Source organism: Camelus dromedarius, chromosome 11, assembly GCF_036321535.1.
Source record: "Camelus dromedarius isolate mCamDro1 chromosome 11, mCamDro1.pat, whole genome shotgun sequence".
NCBI lineage: Eukaryota > Metazoa > Chordata > Mammalia > Artiodactyla > Camelidae > Camelus > Camelus dromedarius.
Genome location: NC_087446.1, coordinates 46,329,791 through 46,357,560, shown reverse-complemented (window position 1 = coordinate 46,357,560; position 27,770 = coordinate 46,329,791). Strand labels below are relative to the sequence as shown.

The window sequence follows — 27,770 nt, the reverse complement described above, 5'->3', positions numbered from 1 at the left end:
AAAGGATTGAAAAGAATCCAAAAAACAAATTATACCTTTGTTTGTATTAAGAGAGCTGACAGCAATAAATCAGCCACATTCATTCTGATGCACCTGCACATAAACACAAGTGAGGAGTCCTGGGCAGACATTCCTGCAGTGGAAAGAAAATCAGAGTGGAGTTTTGGGGTGACTCGAAATTCTTAAAAAGTTTGAGATGATACAAATGGATGTTGTAATGCTTATGGTAAGGAAGCATGCCTTTCCAATACCACCACAGGCAATAGCTTTTTAAATTAAGCAGAGATAACTTTCTTAGAATCTAAAAAATATTGACAACAAATATATCTGTCTTCTCATAATGCTTGCAATATAATGGAGAAATTGGTGTCAGATCAGGTGACCAGAGATCAGCTTACTGGGAAGTGATGAAAGTATTTTTAGTGTTTGATTTAACAAACACTTACTGAGCGTTGCTTATGTGTAAAATGTGCTAAGCACTGGCATAAGAAGCCAAGGGAAGATGGGCGTGCTGTGTCCTCACTGCAGAAAGGTCCACAAGTGAAACAAGGGGAGTAAAGGAAGTCGGGGGGAGAGCGAACCCTTAAGTGTTGAAAACCTTAGGTCTCTGAACTGAAACTTGAGAGGGATGTACAACTCCTCCTCCTGAAATGCTCATCACAGCACAGCCACATGAGGGCCAATCGTAACCCTATTCCAAAGAAATAGCTTTAGTCCCATTATAAACTGCATTATTAATTTCACTTACTTTAGTATTATTTTTGTTTGAAAAGTTTGTTTTTAATTGGTTTGGTTTTAAATGGTAATTAAATGGTTATTAAATTACTAAATCAGTAGTAATCAGTGCCATAGCTCTATGGAATACATCAAGTCTTTTCTTCATTCATTGATTTGACACATGTGTGTATCTACTGTGCCAGGTATTGGACATCATTTAAGATATCACAGCAGGAGGCTCTCGACTTACATCCCAATGCCTGAAGCAGTGCGCCTGTGGCAAACCCCGCTTAGCATCCCCCATCTCATTTCTCATTGCCCTAGAGCCCACAACACACAGATGGACGCATCCTCTGTGTTTGTTGCTGTTCTTTCCTTTGCACTGCTTTCCTGCCTCCACTCCATTTGGTTCAGTCGCTCCCTCTCACTCGGTGCTTCGGAGCTCTTCATACGATTGCCTCAGATGGCAAGAAATAAAAGGAAGTGGGAAGAAAGGGAAAAGAGCCTGAAGCAGAAAGTTAAAAAAATAAGATTGGTTTTCTTGAGTGACAAAGGAGCCGATTCTGAATATGATTCTAAAAGGAATTCTAGAAATTATGAGCAATACAGTACAGCATAGTTGATGACATGGGGAAAGGTTATCTTAATTTTTATAACCACGTTTTCAATATTTGAAAGAAAAAAAAAGCATTGTTGCAGGAATGGATCTGTGTGGCCATCATGACGGATGCTAGACACTCTTTTGAGGACCTGTGGGATTTTATAGATTTCGAATCAGGATCAGGACTCTTAGAACTTAGCCTTGACTTCGTTAGAACTTCTCATGTTGAGGAGGAACAGACACACACTTGGATCAGGACTCCTCTGACCTGGCAGATCTTTACTCTGCATTGACCACAGAACTTCAGAGACAAGTCTGGAAGGAACCAGAGAGGCAGCAGGAGACCTCGGCAACTTACTTGTGTCCTTGATCATAGTATGTACATCTATTGCATTATTTGTTGGCCAGTTTGGTACCAAAATGAAAGGAACTGAAGGTAAACCTAAGACTAAATTATGGCCAATCTTCAAGCCCAAATGACCCTTTGTAACTTGTCCCAGCTTACTGTGTAATTATTATTTTAATGGCTTCTTTATCCCACTCAGTTGTGGTACCTTAACTGACGAAAAACTACCCTCCGTTGTAGTGTATCGTCCTCATTTCTAATTCTTTATCTGTGTTACACTTGTAACAAAAGTACAGTACATATTTCAGCATATATTTTTTTTCCATTTAGACGATTGTCTAAGGACAAATTTTAGAAATGAGACTTTGGGTCGGGAATACTTGGATATGGATAGTATGTAAAACTTCCAGATTTCATTCCAAGAGGAAGTTATACGAACTTAAGTTCTTACCAGAATTAGAGACGGTACCAACATCACTGTCTCTTCACCAGCCTTAAGTATTAGAACTATTATTTTCATTTGCTTGCCCCTCATTCTGTCCATCTCTTCCCCATACTTAGGGCATATAAGCGAGCCAACAAACTAGTAAACGTTTTAGATACAGTGATATATATATATATATATAAACAAAACTTTATTCATTCATTATTAAAAATGGCTTTTAGCTCCAAATTTCTAGTGCTTTTGAAATCTACCCATGTCTATGATTTAACTGTCTCAACATTACTGGTTTTTATTTTTACCAGAAAATAATAGTAATTAACAAAAGATAATAGATGATTTTTTTTTCAACTTGCCATTTTGTGTGACAGTCCTCTGCAGGAAAATTGTAAAACAACAACAAAAAAAAAAGACAGGGGAAAGGCTTGACAATAGAAAATCATCCAGGGCCGAGCTTCGTGGTCTGCACACTGCAAGCGAGGGAACTCTGCTTTTCTACGATTACTCACCTACAGATGAGTTAGAGCTTAAATGCTGGGTTGGCACCTTTGACATAAGGGTACCTCATGTGATACTATTATCTAGGAATTACCCTAGTGAGCAGAAATTACAGTATCTGAGTAGTAATGAGTCAAGTTTATAGCAGTAACTTTTCTTGGTTGCTTTGATCATCAGATGCCCCAAAGTTGGAATTTGTCCTGGCTGGGATCACTTGTAAATTTACATCATCCTAGTCCTCTGATTGATCGGCATTGTGTTTCTTTATTTCTCCTTAGACAAAAAGGACAAGAAGTCCTTTCCTGGGGAGGTACTCTTTCCTTTCCTGGGTACCTCTCCACTGCCACCCTCAGACTGTAAGTGTGTAATCAGATCATAAATTCCTACAGATAGAGAACTATTAGATTTAACCTTTATCAGTATCCATTTTGTTGTGAGATGAAAGCTTAATGGTCTTGTTCAGAGAAATCACAGTCCTGCATCAGAAATCAGAGATGAAATGACGTGTAACTCACACCTCTCAGGGACGGGGTGGGAGGTAACGCATGTGCAGTAAACCCAGAGGAACGTAGGTGTGTCACGGAAATCGTAGTGAGCCCTCCCTCCCCGTCTCTAAAATCCCAGGTCTTCTATAAACTCTTTCGGGAAGGCGGCAAAGTTCTGTAGGTTTCCCAGTGATTAAGATTGGATGGATGAAATTTAAAGTTTCGTGCTATAAATACAGGTTGCATTTTCTCCCACCCCCCTATACATGAACACGAAGGAATTAAATAATTTCATCAGAGTGAATAAAGGCATGTGCTGCGTGGGAAGCAAGGAATACATTACGTATGGTTAGTTGTGGCAAGAGGAATTGCACCTCTTAGTTCCTTGGATCATTACTTTGGTTGAAAACTCGTTAGATATTTGATGGAGAAAATAACACCAAAAAAATAGGCAGAAACACAGAGCTGTTTCAGCTCTATGTACGAACCGATTTGGGGGTGGGTGTTGAGTAGGCAAGGGAGAATTGTTCCACCTTCAAAGAAAGCTGTTCATTTCTAGATGTGTTATTAAAAGAAGCCACTGTGGGTTCCTTGGCTGGAACTGGGAACTGATCATTTATTTGGTCTACGTGTCAGGTGTTAAGTCTCACCTGCTGGTAAAGACTAGAATGAGTCACATTTTGCCTGCTTGCGTGTGATTCGGCTTCGTCCACTGCAGCAGCCCCTGCACGGTGCCGTGATCGTCGTCGCTTCCTGGTTCTGCTCTAGGATGTGGTGAGAAGGTGCCCTGTCAGGGAGCATGACTTTTTCCAATCCCAACCCACATGCTGATGTCAAAGTACTTTTGTTCTTTCCCCGGAGCACTGTGTTCTTCCACAGCTGTCACTAAGCCAGGAAAACACGAGGGTATTTTGCAAGAACATTTGGAATATACATTTTTATTTTTTTCAGTTGGAACTTCTAGTGTGTATATTTTGAAGGTCAGGTCTGATGTCACGTACTTAGTCATAGCTTGTCTACGTATTGCTTGCTGGGTATGTGACTCTGCCAAGTCTGTGCCCTGCGCACTTTCCTAAAACCAGCACGAGGATGAAGAGGAGTTACTCAGCCTTTTTACGCACATAAATGTGTGTGTCCAGATGGTCAAAATCTCAGCACAGCAAGCACAGAATCTACCTGAAAATATGCTGCTTTCCATTGTTCCAGGAAGAGATGAAGCAAGGAACTCTGACAATAATGGGTATAGATAGTAAATAGGATTTTTCACTGAATTTTAGTGATTTGATTATTCATAAGCATTTCCTTCCCGAGCAGCCTGTGTTTTTATCCCTTCTCCCCGCCTCCCTCCCTCATTCCCCCTCCCTCCCTCTCTCCCATCATTCCACTCCCCTCTCCCACTTTCTATCCTATTTTCTCATTTTAAGATCCTTCTAACTCAAAAGACCATTCGACTGGTGGGGAGATGAAGGTAGAGGATTATTGATGAGAGGATTTCTGATGCTGTGTGCTGCTCACAGTGAAACAAACATAAAGGCTTCATTCATCATTCAGTGCCCATTGATGTCTATGCAGAGAACTATTACAGATGAGAGGGTGAGATTTTTTTAAAAGGAAGGGGGACACAAAAATGATTATTCTTTTGGCAAACGCTTAGAGAAACTGTTTTCTTTGTGCCAAGCAATTAATATTTGTAACAAGTCTACTATTAGGGACTCTTAATTTTACAGATTAGAAAGCCTGGGCATAAAGAGGTTAAGTAACTTGCCGGAAGTTCAACAGTGGCAGAACTGAGATACAAAATTCTAGACCCTCTGTCCTCAGCCCTGTGCTGTGCCGCCTGGGATAAAAGCCCAGGACAGTAGGAGAGAAAGTATATTCAGGTACCATAACACAGAGCTCTGTGCGGTAACGATACAGACGAGGACAATGACAAGGGAGCGAGGGGAGGGAGAGACTATTTCAGACAGGTGGATGGATGCCCTCTGTACCAGCCTTGAGGGCTGAGGTCAATTCTGATGGTCACGATCAAGAGTGAGAGTTTGCCCTCAGTTAGAAGAAATGGCATGTGTTCCTTCCATGCTGGGTCTGCAAAGTAGGTTCAGAAAAGAGTTGTCTGGGTTAGTGGGAGAAAAGGATTATATACAGGAGTGCAAGATAAGGCAGGATGGGGCTGAATGTAGGATGCTGGTCCAGAGCTCATAGTCCTAGCTACCCTTTGATACTTGGACTTAAAAGTATAGAGGATTTAAAGGGAGATGGTTAAGAAAATATTAAAGGTAACTCCCAAGATTTTAATCCATTTCAACTCAAAGACATGTCGTGAGTGACATTATTAAAGCAATGAGTATTGTGCGTGCACTACATGCCAGGCAGTGTGCTGAGCACTCCGCATGCGTTACCGTATTTAATGTTGCCAGTAGCCTATGACAGCAGTCCTTTCCTCTGTTTTACAGATGAGGAAACAGGACTGTGCCTGTGCCCACTAAACTCTGTAGTTTCCACAAATGCAAAGGGTGGTTATTTTGTTCACAGCCATCTCTCTAATGTCTGACACGTAAAAAGTGCTCATTCTATACATGTCTGAATCCGTGAGCATCCTTAGAAGTGGTAGAGCCCTAATTTGAACTCAGAACAGCCCCACCCTACCTCCTGGAGAAGACAGTGCATTCCCATTGTAGCCATAGGAAGAAATCTTGATATGAATATTCAGCCGATATATAAATTCTTAGTGGAGCCTGAGGAAAAGGTCCAGGCTAGGCTCCCTGTCAGGGAGCATCCATCTGGAGATCAAAAAATATATATCCCTAAAGTTAGATGGGATGATTAAGGGAGAGGGTGTAACCTCTAAACCAGAACACCTATACTGAGAGGTTGAGGGGAAGAAGAGGCATTTAAAAAAAGCAGTGAAGACATACAAACTGAGAGATGAGATGGATATACAGATATAAAAGCAAAGGGGGAAGAGAAGGAAGGAGGGTTTTCAGTAATATCAACCACCACACAGTCATCACGAGAGCCTGGGTGGGGAGGGTGGAGCTCAGTGGTAGAGTGCAATGCCTAGCATGCATAAGGTGCTGGGTTCAATTCCCAGTACCTCTATTAAACCAAACAAATAAACCTAATTACCGCCCCCCCCTTCCCGAAACCAAACAAACAAACAAAAAGAGCCTCAGAATTAAGGCAGGAAAATTGAATTTGGGGATTCATAGGTCATCAATGACTCTTGGGTGAGCAGATTCAGAAAGGGTCTAAGGAAGAATTAGGCTGGTACCTGAGTGGGTGGGGAAATAGGGCTGTTTAGGAAAGAGTGGATAGTCAATCATATAACCTTTATAATTTCAGATGAGCTAGTAGTAGTAATATGATAGGGATGAAACATTTGAATAGGAGTAATCTTGTACGTTGTAAATAGAAGAGAAGTCTCCATTTAGTTCTCAGAAGAAACTAAAGATGGCAGGAAGAGAACTGACTGCTAATGGAACGTGACCCCAGAGGAGACGGGAGAATGAAACGCAAGACCAATAGGAAGGGCAGCCCTTAGAAATGGCAGGAGACGTATTACCACTGGAGGAGGAGAAAAACCTGAAAGAAAATACAGAAAAAAGAGGTTCAGTAGAGAAAAACTGAGGGCATTCAAACCGAAAGTCCTCAATTTTCTTAAAGACGGAGGCAAGTTCTTCATACCTAGAAAGAGGGGAAAGATTTCAGGAGCAGAGCGTGGCAAGAAATATTTTAATTAATTGAAGCAGCAGTTGACAAAAGTTTACTGAATGTCTACTCTGAAATAAACAGAGAATCCAGTAGAGAAGACAATAAAGGATAAAAATCAGCATAATTAGGGGCCCAAATGAGAAGAAACAGCGTGAATGTTTAATAGAATCCAGCAGCACGTTTTCATCATTTTGTCCAGCTTCTGAAAAGTGGTTGTTCAAGGAAGTGACTGGTCCCTGCCCAGGGTTGGGAACAGAAACTGTGAGAATAGCAGGCAAGTGGGGGGAGCGAGAGATGAATTCTAGAGGTCAGCAAAGACGGCACGGGCATGGCCTGAGCCGACAATGAAGTGAATGAACCCTGAGACGAGTGCAGAATCTAGACCCTGTGACTTGGGTGTGGAGCAGGTTATCAGAAACGAGGAGATCAAGGGCCTGTCATCAGAAAAGGAATGCTCCAAGTTTGAGACCTTGAGGTGAAATAGTTCCAAATCAAGCAAATTATAAATGCCCTCTACAGTGTCAGAGGTTAAATAAGGAACTATAAAGCCAAGGTATTAGACGGGCCGGAAGTAAAAATGTGGCAGAGGATGAGGAGCTGGACGACCGACCAGGCGGCAGGACAGGTGGGGTGTTAGGATGGGGGTCATAAACCCAGCAGTAAGGATAAGGCTTGGAGGTCAAGGTTCAAAAATAGACGTTGATGGAGATAGAACAATAGCCTAAACATGACAATAGAGGATAAGAATGTATTTGGGGGCTGATCGTGTCCTCAGGTGCATTTCAGATTTCAATTAAGGTAAAGACTTGGAAGTTTGATTTGAGAATCAGTCTAAGACCAAAGGAGACTTTGCTTCACCATAGAACCTTTAGGCAAAGTCAGCAGGGATGGAGAAGCAAGAACACACAGCAGGAAGGTAAAGGGTTAGTCAGAATCAGATATGAGCACTGTTAACAACAACAACAACAAAAAGATACGAGCATTGTTCCCTGCCCTCACTACCCCTTTGCAGGTGACCCTTATAATTTTTTAAGTTACATGTAAGGCATTATCCCCCTTTTACAGATGAAAAAAAATCTGGTTCTGGAATTTGGATCTTGTCCTGACTGCAAAATCTGAAGTCTTTCTACCATAACATACTGACTTTCAGTGGCTTTTAACTGTTACTGCAGCCTTCAAGGACTAACTGGAAATCATGTCTGACATATGAAATGGTGTAAAACACAGTGTGTTCTGGGATTTTTTGAGTTATAATTGACATACAACATTATATTAGTTCCAGGTACAAAACATAATGATTCAATATTTGTATATATTGAGAAATGATCCCCACAATAAATCTAGTTAACATCCATCACCATCATAGTTACAGTTTTTTTTCCTGTGATGAGAACTCTTAGCAATGGTAGCTACCATGTCATACATTACCTCCTCATGACTCATTTCTTTTACAAATGGAAGTTTGTACCTTCTGACCCATTTCACCCCACCCTACCCTACCCCTACCCCTGGCAACCACCAGTCTGTTCTCTGTATCTGTGAGCTCATTCCTTTTTTTTTTTTTTTAAGACTGTACATATCAAGACAGTGAGATCACGTGATACTTGTCTTCCTCAGACTTATTTCACTAAGCATAATGCCCTCAAGATCCATGTTTTCTCAGATGGCAAGATTTTCTTCTTTTTATGGCTAAATAGTATTCCAGTGTGTGTGTGTGTGTGTGTGTGTGTACATACCACATTTTTTTAATCTATTCACCCATTGATAGACACTTGGGTTGTTTCCACGTCTTGGCTGTTGTAAATAATGCTGCAGTGAACATGGACGTGCGGATACTTTTTCAAGTTAGTGTTTTTGTTTACTTCAGGTGTAAGAAATGGTATTGCTGGATCATATGGCAGTTCAATTTTTAAGTTTTTAAAGAACCTCCATACTGTTTTCCACAGTGGCTGCACCAGTTTACATTCGCACCAACAATACATGAGGGGAAGTTCCCTTTTCTCTACATCCTTGTCAACAATTTATTTCTTATATTTTTGCTGATGGCCATTCTGACAGACGTGAGGAGATATTGTGGTTTTGATTTGCATTTCCCTGATAAATAGTGATGTTGAGCGCCTTTTCATGTACCTGTTGGCCATCTGTATGTCTTCTTTTAAAAAATGTCTACTCAGATCCTCTGCCCATTTTTCATTCGGATTGTGTTTTTGCTGTTGAGTTGTATGCACAATGTATTTCTTTGTGCTATTCTTGAATTATAGTCAGTTCTAAGTCTTAATTTTTTTTTTCCAAGAGAAACATTTTGGACTCTTTTCCTTAATGACATTAAGGAACTTCCAAACACCTCCTAGATAATCACACTGAATTTTTGCAACTATACCCTAAAACCCTAAGTTAATATTTATATTGCTTATTTTTCAGGTGTGAAAATGAAACCAAATTCAAAACAGAAGAAGTATTTTGGGCTTACAATTTCTGCCCTACTCCATACTCCTGGACTGCACTGCTTGGCCTTATTTTATATCTTGTTTTCTTCGCACCAGGTAAGCAAGGGCTTTGTTGTTATTATCGTTGTGTTAATTAAATTGTCTGTTTTTAGATGAGGCAGGCTAATCTTTCTTCAATTCCTTATGTACTACCTTTCTGAAATTTATAATTTTGTATTTCTCAGGAATGGGACCAATGCCTTGGACTGTGAATTCTGAAATCTATCCCCTGTGGGCAAGAAGTACAGGAAATGCATGTTCATCTGGAATAAATTGGATTTTTAATGTCCTGGTTTCATTGACATTTTTACACACAGCAGAGTATCTTACATACTATGGTAAGAGAATATTTTCTCCAGCTGTATCTTCGTTTTTGTTTTCCTTGTCTCTTTTTAGATATGCTGTCATTTGTGATTAAAAGGCTCGCTGGTCATATTTTTGCTATTATATATATATTTTGCTATTTTATATTATATATATTAGATATATATATCTATCTAAGTGGCTTTCTTATTCCCCAAAGTCCTTGGAAATGTTTCTGAGAAAAGATAAGAGGAATTCTTTCCTAAGCACCATTGCTTCTTGTCCCTCAGTGCTTTAGAACCTTCACCTACCCAACTACTCTCCAGACCCAAACGTCTCCCAGCCATCTCCCCAGTTGGAAATCCTCACAGCAAGACCTTCAGTTGAATGAGAAAAAACATAAACAACAGAGAGTGGTAGAAAGATGCAAGAGTCTAGTGATCCTTGACGTCTCCTGACAGAGATAAGAGTTGTGTCAGTGTGGTATCAGAGCAGGGTTGAAATCAGCCCCTCCCAAATGTGCTGTGAGCTCTGTCTTCCACTGAAAGACTGGATCTTCCATGCTGTTCAGGCCGAGACCAGCACTTTCGCACTGCGGAAATTGTAACCGTGACAAAAGTGTTCAAGTGAAAATGTGTGGAGACCATAACTCAAAGAAAATAATATTGAAAAGTGACCGAAGAGGGGAGGGTATAGCTCAAGTGGTAGCTTCCACGAGGTCCTGAGTTCAATCCCCAGTACCTCGTCTAAAAATAAATACATAAATAAACCTAATTACCTCCCTACCCCCAGCAAAAAAAAAGACCTGAATTAAACTTTAAAATAGAAAACAAAGTGACTGAGTTAGGAAACACTTCGGGAAGCTACTTGAAGTGCATTTTTACTAAAATGAAAAGACTTTGTCTTTTTAGCAAGAGGATTTCTTTATTATCTGTATGAATGTATAGGTCATGATTGGATTCTAAATGATGAAGTAGGTTTTCATTCTAACCTTCTCATGAGCCTCTGTGACGTATATGGACTGCCTGCCGCTTAGACCTTTAGAGCCCCTTCTTCATCCTTCCTCACCTCACCTCATCCCACGTCCTGCCTACTTATATTTCCTTTTTCTAAGAACAGGTTTATTTGTCGGCTCCCCTACTCCACCCCTCACTGCTGGACCATAAATCCTTTGAGCTTCGGCCAGGATTATATTCTTTGTTCACCATCATATTCCCAGTGCCTTCCAGAGCATCCTGTTCACTTGATAAGCACTCAAAAGTGTTTGTCAAATGAATCAATGCACAGATGAACTTTGTAGGTGAATACGAGGAAACGTTATAAAAGTCAATTCTGCCTCTCTTCTGAACATGCTGAATTGATATTTACTTGTATTTAAAACTATTTATCTAATGCTTTTATTATCTTTATAAAACTCTTTTCTCTCCCAATCACCATTTAGAGCATTTAGAAATATTTATTTTCTTGGCAAGGAAATGTACTGGCATTTTAAATTGGATACATATTTAGTATATTTAGTATGTTCAACTTTGACCCATTTGGCAATTAAAATTTTTTTACCTCAATTCATAAACTTATCTTCTTAACACCCTAAGTATGAACACATTAAATATTTGAAGACCTAAATATAGACTAATATCTTGAGAACACATTTTTTTAATAGAAAGTCATAGACCAAGTAATAAAAGTCTATGTGGTAAGACTTTTGATAGCAGAGCTCCTCTTTCTTAAATAAATTCTGCCAGAAAAACACAAGGCAACAGAAGTGAAATGTAAACAGGGCATAGCCAGGGTTCCTTCAAAAATATCTCGTTCGAAGAAGCTTTCTGCTTTGCGTTCAGCCAAGCTTCTGTCATATCAGCGCTCCGGTCCACTTGGCCTACTGCTTTCCAGTAGTGGGACCACGGCTCAGCTCAGTTTTGATTTTCCCTGTTTTTTGCTCTGTATTTTAATCTCTCTGTTACTGATCTCTGTCAGGTGTATGTTTATATTCCTGATTTCACAATTATACACCATAATGATGTATTTCTCTGGAAATATTCATGTTATCTTTTATTTCCTTTTTAAATTGTCTCCTAAGACCTCAAATTTTGATTCCTTCCTAAACTATACTGCCTACAGAGGTCTGCCTTGCACCCCCTCAGTAATGTTTATTACTCAAAATCATCATTAAAGCATCACCCTGTGCCATTTTATGTATATAGCACAGGTCACTAAGTAGATCCCCCAGAGAAGCATTATATCAAAGTTCCTGTGTCGAAGTACTGACATTCAATCACAGCCCATCAAAGTTCTTCATTCTGTAAAACTCAAATATTTGTTTTAATCTGAAATGTTAATATAGGGCTCTAATAAGATTTATTTCCTTTAGAATAAAGCTGAGGAATATTTATACTGTTCAACAATCCTAGCAGAGTCGTGACAGACATTTTTTTCATTTTCATTACAAGAGGGAATAATTAAGAAAGTGAATTACACAATTGACTTGCCCACGACATGGACAAGGTCACAGACTCTCAGGCCTCCCCTCACCTCTGTGGCTTAACCACAGGTCTCACCAGTGAAGCCACTGTTTTGGCATTTGCCTGCTTTAGATTCCTCAGACTTTATAGCAGGATCTTTTACTTTAATGGATTTTTCTTGATGTTATTTGGCTTTGGGGATCTGGTTCACACACAAGAAACTGTATGGCCTTTAAGAATCTTCCTAATTTATTGAATTGTGTTTAATTGTAAGAGTTTAGCACTAATGTATTTGATTTTTTACTTCTACATCATGCCACTGTACCTAAATTGTGAAAGATGATGAGTATTTTCTCAATAGTATATTTTATGAAGCCAGACTATATTTACCCTGTTAGATATTTTAGAGTTTAGCAGCCTGGTTTAGTGTGAAATGTTTCCCCATCCGCCCTTATTTCTTTTTTTTCTGTATTATCATCATGATTACCATGCTTTCTTTGTCCCTCCCTACTAAAGATTCCATTTCTTTTCTCAACCTCCACAATTTTGCTTATTTGTAATCAGAACACAGGACTTCCATCTTCCCTTTTTCCTCAAAGTTCCACATTCTTCAAGAGCTAGCTTGTCAGTATCATCCTTTTGTTGAAAACACTCCCAGCTTACTAGTCACGCCGATCTTAACAGCAACTACTGTTCGTTCCCTAGTCATTTAGTAGAATTTAATAATGCTCTCTCTATCACTGTTTTGAGCAACTAATATCCAAAATTCTAATAGGCATGTAATACACATTGTTTCTATTATTTGCAGTTTAGCCAGGCAGGAATTATTTTCCCCTTAGACAGATCAGGAAACTGAGGTCAAGGCAGTTAAAGAAACTGCCCGTGGCTTGCAGCTGGGCCACTTTCAGACCTATGCTCTCTACAGAGCCACAGTGCCTTCCTCGCACTGCTAGCACTCAGCCATGCATCCCAGATGACTTAATATTGTTTTCTGATGATTTATCACATATGAGACATAAAATATATAAACTTTAGTAGTAAGTGGTAATGTGAACCAAACTAAAATGAAATAAAGGAGCCTTGTATTTGTAAATGGAGTTATATTTTTAAGAGAATTTGATTTACACAAATCCAGCTCCTTAAAAATTGCATAGCTTCCGATGACGGTGTGACAAACTATGTCTTGATTTAATCAAGCCTTTCGTATTTTTTTTCTAGCATCTCGTAGTTTACCTTTGTTTCCCTTTTATTTTCTCATGGCTCCTCATTCCGCAGAGCAGATTCTTTGGGGTGGCCAATTCGGCAGCATTTTTTCCTCTGTAGTTTTCCTTCAGCTTTCCCAAGAAATATTTATGTGGATTGTTCTTGAATGGTTACTTGCAGGCCTATCTTTAAGAAAGTAGTCTTAATAATGTCTTTCTGCATTCTGTAATGATTCAGCAGAACTGAGAAATTATTCAGTTCTTTAATTGCTATGCTATTCAGCTTAAATCTTGACTCTCAAGTATGTCTTCATGTTGTCTTGTTTAACCCTTCATTTCAGATCTGCTACCCCAATGTAGTCCATCTGGCAGTCAACGAGAGCACAGTCATTCTCTAGACCCTCCAATGTGTCAGCACGTACTTGGCCACTGACTCTGACCTTGAGGAGACCACTCCTGCTGGTCTCCTCTGCAAGCATCTCATAACCATCTCCCCTATACTTGCTCCTGATTTGGGTGGTAAAACATACAGAATTATAATTTAAACCACAAATTTAAAGAGGAGCTGAGAAACCATCTTATTTTACTTAATGAGAAACTAAGGTCCAGACACGAGGTTAAATGACTATCTAGAAGTCACATAGCAAGACTTAAACCCAGATCTTCCAACTCCCAAACTGATGTCCTTTCTCCAGCCATTTGTCAATTAGTTTGTCATCTTCCTTCCCATGTGTCATATACAGGATGGTCTGAACTGAAGGCTAGAATTAGGCAGAGACTCCATTAAGATCAGTTGTTCTCCACCATCAAAAGTTGAAAGCATTTAACTTCTTGTATTTAAATTGGGAATTAGATTATAAAGGAAAGGCTGTCTTGGAAATATGTAAAGAATACATACAAGTCACATATTCATAAATGTCATCCGTGTTCTCACTTAGAAAACACAACCAGATAGTATTTATGTCTCTGTGGTTGTGATTCATTGACCTGCATAGTCATCCAGCAAAACAAAATGCTCTGACTTCATGGAGCTTAACATTCTAGTGGAGGGGAACAAAACAAATGTGGTAAGAGGTATGGACACACACAATAAAATGGACTACAGGGGTCTAAGGAATAGGAGACTAGTTAAGAGACTGTTACACTAATGCAGGTGACAGAGGGCGGCTTTTAGACCAGAGACACCAGTCGAATAGTGGAAAGTGATCATCTTCAGATTGTATTTGAAGGTAGTTCCAACAGGGCTTCCTAACAGATTGGATTTTGGGTGGGAGAGTAAGAGGAAAATTCAAAGTTGACACACAGACTTTGGGCATTGACTCATGAATTCAGCAATGTCATCATTGGATGTGGTTCTGGAAATATAAACGAGAAGGAAATTTCTCCCTCAAAGTGCCTCCAGTCTAGTAGACAAGACAAACACATTTACATAATTATAATACTTCTTAGTTGTTATGATACCACTTTGCCTCAGCAAAGGACTGTGAAAGCATAATTAACTCTAACTGGGGAAGTGAGGAAAGACTTCAAAGCAGAAGTTCCATCTAAGCCTGGTCTATCCTTCTTGAGTTTGGCACTGAATGACTTTAGAAAGATAAATTGCGTTATAATCACAGCATTAGAACAATTAGAGTAAACCAGGCTGAAAGCAATTTTCTTGTTCAGTTTCAGACCACGGTTATACACAATTGACCAGGAAGAAAAGGTAAAACCAAGTCCCCTTTCCAACGTAGTCCTGCAACATATATGTTATTTTCCATTGCAGGAGCCTTTTTCCTCTATGCTGGCTTCGCTGCTGTGGGTCTCCTTTTCATCTACGGCTGTCTTCCTGAGACCAAAGGGAAAAAGTTAGAAGAAATTGAATCACTCTTTGACAACAGGCTATGTACATGTGGTGCTTCAGATTCGGATGAAGGGAGATACATTGAATACATTCGAGTGAAGGGAAGTAACTATCATCTTTCTGACAACGATGCTTCTGATGTGGAGTAATTGTCAGCTGCTGATATATTTAGTTATTTAAAAAAACTTGGGAGAGAAGAACAGCAATTGGTGACCTCACTGCCCTGCTTTTAATCTGGTTCTTTCCACAGCCTAGTTTTGAATGACTACGTATTCTAGAGTATTTGATTCCAAGGAAGATACTTGACCATGATGACTTTCTGTTTCACAAGCAGAGATGTGGAAAAAAAAAATTGCAGAGGTTTTAATCTAATAATTATTGAACAAACACGTGTAATTCCTTCCTGAGATAGTCTAAAATGAATATTGTATCCAGTGACTTCAGTGACATCCTTTTTTTCCTAAGACCATATGTAATTGTTAGTGGCAACTGAGTTAGAGCTAATCTAGCCAAATCATACATGTATGATATACTCATCACAAAAGATTCTGGGATATGGTCCAAGGGTGTTTTCTGTCAAAGCGTGGCCTATTGGTCCTAAATTTTCCTAAAGACTAGGAGCTCCTCTGTGATCAGATTATTAGAAAGTAAATTCCATATAAGCATTCATCAACGAATTCCAAAGTGCCTCCTGCCAGGGCACGGCTGTCCTCATAGCCTTTGGAGTCCACATTTTGGGTTTTCTCTCCAATTCAGATCTTAAAAGTTCTTCAGAAATGGACTCTGTACAGGACCTTTTGAACGTTATGAAAAGCAGGTCTTTAAGGGTTTATTTTCCTACGTATTTTTGCATCCGTGAGAAGTAGACATTTGCACAGATAGGCTAGCAAGTTTTGATAAGTGTATTTTATTGCCAGGAAGTAAGAAAGAAAAGATTTTTATGGACCTTAAAAGATTTTTTTTTTTAACCCAGACTGAGTTAGTCACTTACGTGTGCAACTGTAAACACAAAATAGATCTTCAACTAGATCTTCAACTGTCTTTCTAGGTCAGTTTTTGTTCTCACCGAAATCCCCTGATATTCACCACGCCTTCGCTCATCGACTCTTGAGTCCTACTGTTTGTGCCTTCCTTTGTGTTATATAAATAGCTGCTAGTGGACTATTTTCCCCCTTCTTCTAATCAAATAAGTCCTGAGACATGAAAAGAAGGAAGAAAATCAGTGACAGAAATAATCCTGCGGTTAACTGATGTTTGTTTAAGTAGTGGGGCTTCTATTTTTCTTAACTTTTTATTAACTTCCTAAGGGAACTGTCACATTTTATGATTTAATGGTACTTGTCTTTTTTTTTTTAATCCTAAGAACATAAACTGGTTTTTATTTTGCACACCTTTTCTCATTTTCCCTGACATTTTATACGTAAGAAGAAGATACATAGATTTGTCTGTGGGTGTTTCCTTTTTCTCATGCTTGGCTTGGATTTTTTTCCCTCTTGTCTGAAAATTGGGGGTTTTTTCTATTAGAACAGATTGATGGTTTTCATATAGCTTACTACATTGCTACAGTGTCTTTTCAGAGTGTTCACTGGTTCTTATGCTCATTCATCAATGAACTCAAATTTTTGCTCAGATATTAAGAACTATATAGTAAGTAAAAAATTACTCACAAAGCTACTTGCTAGTTTCAGTGAAAATATGAATGACTTCTGTGGCCAGTTTAGGAGTCCATACATTTGATGCATTTTAACATGGCTCTAAACATCTAATAAGGTACTCTTTGGAGTGCAAAGGTGGCCATCTCTAAATTCAGTTTGTCTCTGCCAGTCGCCAAGATGGTCTGGTCTCAAAGTCTGGCTTATTCCTATCATGGTGATCAAAGCTGAGAATGTTGCCAGGAGGTTCATTCTCTAAGCCTAAAAATCTTTCAGCCAAAAAAATTTTCTCCCTTTTGATCATTTCATGTAGTAAAAAAAAAATCAGAGAGATTTTTGCCTTGAATTAGGTGCTTTGACAGTTGATTTCTAACAGGATATCAGTATTGATTTTTCCCAGGAAAACAGATGTGCTTTAATAGAGAAAAGTATTATTCCACGGATATTTCTTATCCCATAAGAAATTTCTTATGTTTACTATTTCACACAGGTAAAGTCAAGTGGAAAAATGAACTACCGTGTGGTAAAATCAGAGTATGATGGGAAGAAAGTTATTTAGACCAATAAAGTGATCTCTTTAAAAATTTGTTTTTCTAATTTATCCAAATAATTGCCTCAGTTCTTCTCTTTATCATATACATAGCCTTAACTATATGCTTACATACTCAGCTGAGCTGAATGCACAGTAACTTTATTAAAGGAGCAACTAGACTCATTATTTCCTAAAGCCGAACAAGGCCTATTCTCCCTGACATTAGCAAATGGTGTTTTCAACTCTTTATCCACAAATGCACATAATAACAGGGAAAAATAGCCACAGTTCTCTTCCCCTGTTTGCCTCAATTCCTTCTGTAAAGGACTACTTGTTATTTATATAGTGATAAAGATAATATTCCGTATCTTTGACGTACAAGACAGAGAGGCACAGTATAAGAATTATTTATAATTTTTTTAATAACAACTACTTGAAAAATAACCTTATACAATTAGTGTATTATTTTTAGATTCAGTGAACATTTGTAGTATATTAAAAATTAAATGAATTTTGCAGGTTTTTTAATATGCACCTTTAAGTTATCAGCATCTCTGCTACCACTGTCAACATGAATACATTCCATTTGAAGTATCATCAAATATATATTTTGTAGGACAATTTATATATGGTATGAGTTGACTTACCATATTAAAACACATTAAGCATCATGCTTTTCACTGAAATGATCAGTTTCCTTCTAAACATGCTGCAAATTCAATAGAGGTATATTATGATTTAGGAAAATATAATGACGAAGATCATAACACCTACTGAGGTTTAGCTAGATAGCTAATGAGATCTGCACTGGACTTAAGAGAATGTAACATTTTATCTGCATATGAACACTTAGGGCTGAATGTGATGTCAGATAGGTTTTAAAGGTTTGGTATTAATATTTTTTTCTTAAATGTAAACATTCCTAATAATTTTGATTGCTGCATCTTAGTAATTATCCAAAATGTGATTTTTAGTATATATGTAAATGATCTAAATTAACACTAGACTTTAAAGGTAATATTTCCATTTGAAGTTTTATCCCCAAGTCATATGTTAGTAGTTAGTTCCTTGACGGATAATGCTATGAGAAGAATGCTATCAAGTGCTATTCATAATTTTATTTTACCACTCAACCATTTTAGTATACATAAGAATCTAAATATTATTTCTTAAGTTATTCATTCTAAAGTGGGAAATCTGTTAAAGCAAAGAATTTAGAAATTGTTTACTATCATTCCGAAATCAGTTATCCAGAAGAAGAATTAACAGGAAAAATGTAAGTTGACAACTTATCCTTTTGCTTTTATATCAGAAAGTAAAACTTAAATGTGTTATAATAATTCATAAATCCTGGGGGGAGGATATTCTAGAAACTACTACTCACACTTTATCTAAGAAAGTCTCACACTTTAATGACACTAATATATTTTATAAATACCGTAATACAGTTGGAGGAGTCGCGAGGGAGTTGTTTTGACTTTATTTTTAATCAGTAATTAAGAACATTAAAATTAATAAGATGTTTTGTTATAATCAGATTTTTTTTTACTATTCTCCTAGCTATAAAATCTCAAATCATATTAAGCACCTAACAACTGTCATTTATACAGTTATTTATTGTGACATATTTTAAATTGCCAAAATCAGACATTTTCACTAACTGCAAATAAAAGAATGCCAGGAGCAGAGAATTCTTAATATGTGCTTTATACCAAAATGTATTAAACTATGGATAGAACTTACAGCTCATGGGTCGCTTCTGCCTATAAAAAGACTCAGAATTGTTCTCTGGATTAATTTTAACATCCTGTTTTCTGTCACTTTTTATCAGTTTTCTTAGCCTCATGCGTAGTCATGTTAAGCTAATTTGAGGAAGTGATTCAGGTTGTAGCAGCATATCAGTTTTCAGGATCTTCGCTTCTTCTGGATGAGCAACACTGCTGCTGTTTTCCAGAAATGGCAATCATTGTAAAATGCCAAACAGCTCACGGCTACCAACTCTCTGGAATAGCATCTCTTAGAGAAGGAATTTTCTGTGTGCCAATAATCATCAGAGACATATTCTGTGTTAATGATGCTCAGAAGCACATGAAAGAACTGTATCTCATAATTTGCTTGTGAGTGTAAAACAATGTAATTTTTACAAATCTTTACTTTGTATGTATAAAACACAGTCTGCTGCACTTGAGTGATTTGGTCTATGGAATGTTAAATACCTACCTTCACTTAGCAGTAATATTCAGGTTTTGATTTTAGACAGTTAAGTCCATGTGTTTGATTTTGTCATATCAATATAAATGAGAAAAAGAAATATAGCTTCCAAGTACATAAAACTTAAAAACACCAATATTTTGCAAAGTTTTAAAATTTTTAGCAAATCTTACTTTATTCCATCTCATTTGAAGGTTAAAAAAGATGCGACTTAACTCTAACCAAAGTAGAAATTTATATTCTCCATGTCCATACTGTTCCTAGCAGCTTTTGGACTATATCTCACTTGATGTTGTAGTATCTTTAATTTGTAATAAATGTTCAAATTTCTATTTAAAAGCTCTAATGTACATCAAGATTAAATGAAAACACAGTTTTGTGCATTTAAAGTATGTTTTCAAAATGTATATTTTCATTTCTGAGTGCATGTTATATAGTGTTTAATATTTCACGTCTTAGCAAATCCAATATGAATATTTATTCCTACATGTGACATATGGGATATCTCTTAAAAATTATTAATATGTATCATTTCCTTCAAAGTCATTCTAGCCTATATAGCTGTATCAAAATTATTGTATATTTTATGGAGATTTAGTGATGTATATGTAAATGTTTTTTAAGTTATTTTATTGAAGTTCAATCTTTACATAAAATTTAAATCTTTTTTTAAAAAAAAAAAGTGTCAGTGCCAGAACTGTAAATGAAAATAATCAAATAAAAGTTAAGACAATTCATTACTCATTTATGTCCCTTGCACCTTTTGTTATTTTCTCCAATTCTCTTCCTTGGATTTTAGGAACGAGGTGACATAGTGAAAGCCTCCACAAACATTACCACCTCGGTATAATTTATGCAGTTGTACTCATTTTAATCATATTTTACCTCTTTTGATCATGGGTAAGCTTAACTGTCTTTAAAAAATATTTTATAATACCTAAACATGGTTCCAAGGAATTATTCTAAACAGTAAATATAAAGCTTTGGAATGAAGTACTCAGGAACCCTTGAAGTATTATTTCGTATTGTTGGCAGAACCAGCCGTCGACATGAACCGTTATGTCAGGTTGGCAAAAATTGTGGTTGAACTTTGTGAATGAAAGCAAAAATGCCTGCTGGATGACCAGTTGACAGTCCTTTTTGGAATTCTGCAGCTCTCTGTTGCCATTCTGCCCCAATGGTCCCTTTATCAGCAAGCATTGTATTATTGTTTGATGTGGGCAGCCACCAGACTTACCTTCATGGTTAGGATGTGTCATCCTGAGCTCAGTTATAGAACCAGTCTGAGGAGATTCTCTGAAAATACTAGATCCACTGTCATTCAAAGGCTTAGAATGGAATTGCATCTTCAGCAAGGACTCTGATGTCAGCAGGTAAGGCAAAATCCTACAGTCAAAAAATGACCCTTGACAATCCCATAAGTTATTCATGAAGTGTCCACTCATCTGAACGGCTGAATAGTGCAGTTCATGTCTATTATCAGTGGTCAAAGTCAGCATTTAATTGTCCAGTCTTGTAGGGTAAATGTTGTCATCCTTTTGTAGATACTAAAACTTAAGTTTAGAACATTTTGGCGACTTGCCCAAGATCACACAACAGGAAGGATGTACAGAATTTATCTCTGCAGTGACTACTCCAACAGTCTTTCTCTTTGGTCCTCATTTGGAATGTCTTCTTGTCAGAGCCAGGAAGAAAGATTTAAAAATACGTTATTTCATTCCTGTGTTATAATGTAAAGGGTGTGAAGAAGAGTCAGATACTTCATTCTCAATGCAGTTGTATTACATACCCCCTCTGGGATTTTTTGTTGGTTGGTTGATTGGTTTGTTTTTGTTTTTTTTAATTTTTATACAATTTTTAAAGGTTACTTTCCATTTACAGTTATTACAAAATACTGGCTATATTCCCCATGTTACATCCTTGAGCCTAGCTTATACCCAGTAGTTTGCACCTCTCACTCCCTCACCTCTACACTGGCCCTCCCCTATACACACTGGTAACCACTAGTTTGTCTTCTTTATCTATGAATCTGCTTCTTGTTTGTTATATTCACTAGTTTGTTATATTTTTTAGACTTCCACATATACGTGATATTATACAGCATGTCTTTCTCTGATTTATTTCACTTAGTATAATGCCCTCCAAGTCCATCCATGTTGCTGAAAATGGCAAAATTTCATTCTTTTTATGGCTGAGTAGTATTCCATTATATACCACCTCTTCTTTATCCATTCTTCTTCTGTTGATAGACATTTAGATTGCTTCCACATTTGGCTACTGTAAATAATGCTGCAGTGAACACTGGGGTGCCTATAGCTTTTTTGACTTAGTGTTTTTGATTTTTTTCAGATACATACACAGGAATGAAATTACTGGGTCATATGGTAGTTCTATTTTTAGTTTTTTAAGGAATCTCCATACTGTTTTCCACAGTGGCTGCACCAATTTATCTTTCCATCAAAGTGTAAGAGGGTTCCCTTTTCTCTACATCCTCACCATGTTATTTTTGTTCTTTTTGACAACAGCCATTCTGACAGGTTTGAAGTGATATCTCATTATGGTTTTTATTTGCATTTCCCTGATACTTAGCAATATTGAGTATCTTTTCATGTGCCTACTGGCCATCTGCGTTTCCTCTTTGGAAAAATGTCTATTCAGTTCTTTTGCCCATTTTTTCTGCCCATGTTCTCTGTTCCTTTCTCTGCTCCTTCTGGAATCACCTATAATGTGAACGTTAGTAAACTGTCCTCATTTCTTTTTATTCTTTCTTCTGTCCACTTTCAGTCATTTCCACTATCCTGTCTTCCAGTTCAGTGATCTGTTTCTCTGTATCATCTTATCTACTACTGATTGCTGCTAATGTATTTTTATTTGTTATTGTTTTCTTCATCTGTTTGTCTTTGCATTTTCTCTTTGTGAAAAATTTCTAACTTCCTATTCTGTCCATCCAGTCCTCTCTGGAGTTTTTGCACATTCACAATCATTACCTTGAACTCTTTATTGGGTAGATTGCTTATCTTCACTTAGTTCTTCCTCTGGGATTTTATCTTGTTCCTTACTTTGGAACTTACTCCTCGGTCACCTCATTTTGGCTAATTTTCCCTTTTTCTTTCTATATATTTGGTAGGTTGGTTATGTTTCCCAGCCTTGGAGAAGTGACCTTTTGTAGGAGATGTCCTATGCATCCCAGTAGTGCACTCCCATCTGGTCCCCAGAGCTATTACCCTCAGGGTGCCCCCCATGTGGAGTGCATGGGTCCTCCTGTGAGGGTGGGCTGATTACTGTGGACTCTCTGGCAGGTGTGGCTAGCTCCTGGTCCAGTTGGTTGCCAGGCCCTGCCTTATGCAAAAGCTGCTGGCTGCTGGTGGGAGGGGCCAGGTCATGGAGGCAGCTAGCTGTGGCACCCCAGGAAGTCTCCAGGCTGGTGTTGGCCTATATCAGCAGAGCCAAGTTCTGGGGTGGGTGGTTGTGGGGCTGGAGTTCCTAGATCTAGTATTGACTTGCTGGTGGGTAGGAGTGGTTTCTGACATGGCTGGCTGCAAAGTCCAGGGTGGCCCAAAGCTAGTGTCCACCCACTTGTGAGTGAGGTTGGATCCTGGTGTGGCTTAATGAGGGGTCCAAAGTGTCTTGAAGCTTGCTGGTGGGTAGGTCAGGGTCCAGGAGGTCCTGGAGGTAGTCCTGGCCCATGGGTAGGCAGACCCATGATGCAGGTCCTGGGAAGCATGACATGAAGTTCACACTGACTGATGTGCAACTGCATCCATAAGAAAAACTAGGTGCATGCACAAAACTAAACCCCTCTGAACTGAACCACATAGGTATACACAAAATGAACACACACCTATTAAAAAACCTAGCAGTTACCTCAGTTCACTGTGTATATTATCTTTGAAGTTTTCACATTTTTGGATATCTGTATAAATAGACAGATACATAGATATCAACATTCAAAACATGTCTAAGTGTCTTGATTCAAAAAGGCCAAACATTGCATGTAAAAGTAAAGCTTTAAGTATTAAAGAGAAGTTTGAAATAATAAAGTACTTTTAAAGAAATGAGATAACATGTGGTATCTCCTCAGCAACAGGCATAAAGGAATAAACTTGGCAGACCATCAGAGGCAACACTGGAAATATTTTTAAAAGTCCATGGCAGGATCTTCACTGCTGCAAAGTTAATAAGAAGGTCTAAAAACTAGAAGCAGTGGGATAATTGAACATATGTGTTAAAGACCAAACAGAAAAAAAATTAGAAACTTCTTCCACAAAGAGAAAGCAGTATCTACATTCAAAAAGTGTAAATATAAATTGCCGAATCCTGCAAAATTGGTTCCTTCCTGATACTATTGGCTAGTTATGGTGGTTTCAAAGAGTATTAGATCTGTAGGGGTGGAAACACAACTTTAGGGTGACTGTTAATCTCCCATCAGGATTTGGATGGTATTGTTACACCGTCCTTTGGCTTCCATTATTGCTTTTTAAAAGTCAGCTAACAGTACAGCCGTCCTTCTAGGAAGGTAGTCTTCTTCTCTCCAGTTGCTTTCAAGACCTTCTTTGTCTCGGAGTCTCCGCCATTTTACTACACTGGGTCTAGACATGGATTTCATACTACTTATCCTACCTGGAAACTTTCGGCCTTCTTGAATTTGTGGATTAGTATAATTGACGAATTCTGCAATAGCCTTAGCCACTCTCTCTTCATAGTATGCCTTGACCCCATTTCTATTCTCTACTGTTGGTACTTCAATTAAACGTATGTTGGAGCTTCTCTTTATCTCTTATTGTTTAATTTGTTCTCGTTCATATTTTCTATTTCTTGTTCTCTCCTGCATTTGGATTATTTATTATGATGCATATTTCACTTCATTAATTCTCTCTTAATTCTTTTATTAATTAATATATGCTGCTAGTCCCATTTACTGAGGTTTCAGGAGGTGGCAGAAATGGAAAACTGGATCTAGAGAATTGCAAAACTAGAAAAATTAGCAATGTTAATATTTGAGTTATACCAATAAAGACAATTCATTTATCCATTTGTCACAGTCCCTAATTTGTCAGTATGGATTACTCCAGAAGCAATCCATAAGGCAAGAATTCAAGTGCACATAGTATGTTTGGGGTGTGATCTCAAGAAACACTAGTATGAAACTGAACAAGTGAGACAGGAAAGGAAAGAAGCTATTAAAGGGTTTATTATCAAGCGAGTTACCACTGAAAGCAACTGAAGCTTAATCCTTCCAAGGAACTCTGGAAGCACAGTGTTTCTCCAACTTCAGAATGTATAAACATCACCTAATTAAGCAGAGAATCCTGGGCCCCACTCCCAGAGATTTTGATACTGTAGTTTTAGGGCAAATTCTAAGAATTTGCATTTCTAACTAACTCTCCAGCAATGGTGATGTTCACGTTACAGATCAGTGGATCACACTCTGATTAAGCAGCTGTATAGAACACACTTCTGAGGAACTCATCCTGCCCAAAAGGCAAGGGAACTGGGATATTTGTTCACCATCTACCATTGGTCATTGTTTTACAAGACTACTTTCAGCAGTATTAATTTCCCAGTACTTCGTGCCCGTCTGCACACAGGCAGAACACGTGTCTGCAGCCAGGAGAAATCCCTCAGGAAATGAGTCACAGGTGCTGGCAGTTGGAAATCAGGTTGGCATGTATTGATATAGAAAGTGCCAAGGAGATGTGAGCATAGTACTGAAAACATTTGCCACACTGCTATATATGGTGTCATGGGGAAAATAAACATTAACCAAGAAATTACACAAATAAATTACAATTATGATAAGTGCTATAAAAGTAAATTACATGAGGCTACACCTAAATATAGCCTCATATTATTTCAGATGTCATCTTTTCACACTCTGTTAAACACAAGCTCCAGATCAGTATTATATATAACAGCCATTATTGAAAGTATGCTATTTTCAATAATGGCTATTATATATAATATTGAAAGTAATTTATTTGAAGTCACTGTGATTTGCAGATTATATTACAGTTACATTGGCAGTTTATATTATTAAATGTGTGAAGAATCATTAAGTTTTCCATTTTGTTTCATTTGGATAAAACTTACCTAGGATTTACTTTGTTTTAAAAATCTTAAGTTGTAAACATGTAAGAAAGCTATGTTTACTTCAATTAATTTTTTTCATTAAATTATTTCAGCAAGAGAAAATCTAAAGTAATATTGTATTTTGAGAAGGACATTATAATCTATTCAATTATATAAGAAATGTCTTTTTTATTTTGTAAATCTGTACTCACTTTCCTATCCAAATACATTTTATCTCCTTAAAGGGTTAGCAACTGCAAAGTTAGGGAACAGTCCAAAAACATCAGGAGTTCTAAAAGCACCCTCAGATGTGATAATTTCCTAAAAGGACTCAGAACTCTCTGAAAGCTGTTATATTCACAGTTACAGTTTATTACAGGGAAAGGAGAGATTAAAACCTGTCGAAGTAAGAAACACATAGGACAGAGTGTAAGAAAGTATTAAATACGGAGAGTCCAGTCTTCGAGAAGTCATGGACAGTGTTAACTTTCCTGGTATCAATGTGTGACAACACACAGTACAGCCAACCAGGGAAGCTCACCTGAGCCTGGTGTTCAGTCTTTGCTGGTGCTCCATCACAGTGACATCACTGACTGCCTACATGGTTCATTTCCGTTTCTAGCCCCCTAGGAAGCTGAGCTGATACTGTTTGATTCAATGTCCCATACTCACACTGTTAACTATCTGGCTTGGCCCAACGTACCCAGGCAAACAAAGACACTTCTACCAGCCGTTACACTCCAAGAGCTCAGAGATACTGCCCAAAAGCCAAGGGTAAAAAGTCAAGACTTCTTTGGGGGCAAATTAAATTCTTTACTACACTGTACCTTACCCTGTTCTCATTGTGTGCAGTCACTGCACTAAAAAGCCCCTACATTCTTCTTCACCTAAGCTTAACTGCCACGTTATGATATTGATAAAAATAGAACTATATTTGGATTTTTTTAATGGATGTGCTTTTAGTACTGCTAGAGTTTGATCTGTATTTGGGAAAAACTCAATATTCACTCAATCATCTCAATCTGATTCTAATTCATCTCAATCTGATTCTAATATCACCAGTATTTTTCATATATAGGTCTTCATTACTACAGTATATCACATTTTGCAAAATAATGCTCAGGATAATCAATCCATGGTGGAATACCTTTTATTAACAACAGGATGAAAATCTGGCCTTTGAAAAACTATCACTGTACATCAGAAAATCATATTCCCCTTTCATGAGATCATTACTGTATTTTAAGAAAATGAGAAGTTCATTATGCTCTCTCTGAGGGAGCAAAAAGAACTTACTAAAACTAGCTAAAAACCTGAAGATTGCTGTTAAATATCAGCTGTTAGTGTTTCTAAATCGTTGTGTTTCAGATCACCTCTAGAACACAAACTATTGCGTGATATGTGTACATGCACAAATTCAGTATCAAATCATCCCTTTCTTTAAACGCACAGAAACTCCCTAACAATTTTATTTTTGTTTTAGTTAGATATCAGAATGCCCCCTGCTGGTCACTTGGTAATATATCCATATAGATGTTCATTTTCTAAAATGACTAGTCTGGACATTTAAAATCTTGACAACAAAAATAAATGTTATGTTCAAAACAAAGCCTATATTTTACTAGTGAGAAATTCTGATGTAGTATTTATGAAAATCTTAGCAATATTAAAATCAGTAAACAAGTAATTTTTCCAATGTTGAACAATTCTTTTACAAAAGCACTGAAACACCTTTTTTAACCTTGAAAAGAAAAACCATTCCTTTGAATTAATACAAGAACCAATAGAAAATGTTCTCCAAACAAATCAGAAAAAATATTTTATCTAAAAATCAATGCAGAATTTTAATGAGGGTATAATAACATTTAAGATAAGAAGCTAAGAAAATTCTTACAATGAGGTTATAAAATATACTTGCTATTATTTAGTATTATTTTCTGTCTTAAAATCCTGGAAGAGAACATTTTTGCTAAAAGATGCAACTACACTAAATTTTTAAATAACTGCAGTAAAGAAGGAAGCAATCAAACATACCTTAATCTACAAACAGCAACATGTCATAATATAATGAATAACCACCATAATAATGACAGATAGTAAGTCTACATATGTATTATTTTCTAAAAACTTTAAAATATACTAAAGCTATTAAAATATCTACATGAAACTAAATGCATAAATTAACAATATTAAAAATTTTAAAACAAACG

General features: G+C 37.4%; 1 protein-coding gene across 1 annotated transcript in view; it reads left to right on the top strand.

The window, feature by feature from the left end:
• The window catches only part of SLC2A13 (solute carrier family 2 member 13), a 328,147-nt gene extending 307,912 nt beyond the window's left edge, over positions 1-20,235 (top strand). Inside the window, exons 8-10 of the mRNA XM_031462748.2 lie at positions 9,222-9,343; positions 9,472-9,624; positions 15,019-20,235. Of these exons, the coding sequence (XP_031318608.2) occupies positions 9,222-9,343; positions 9,472-9,624; positions 15,019-15,245 (502 nt within the window). The 3' untranslated portion in view covers positions 15,246-20,235. The remainder of the gene's footprint in view (positions 1-9,221; positions 9,344-9,471; positions 9,625-15,018) is intronic.
• Positions 20,236-27,770: the final 7,535 nt, after the last annotated feature.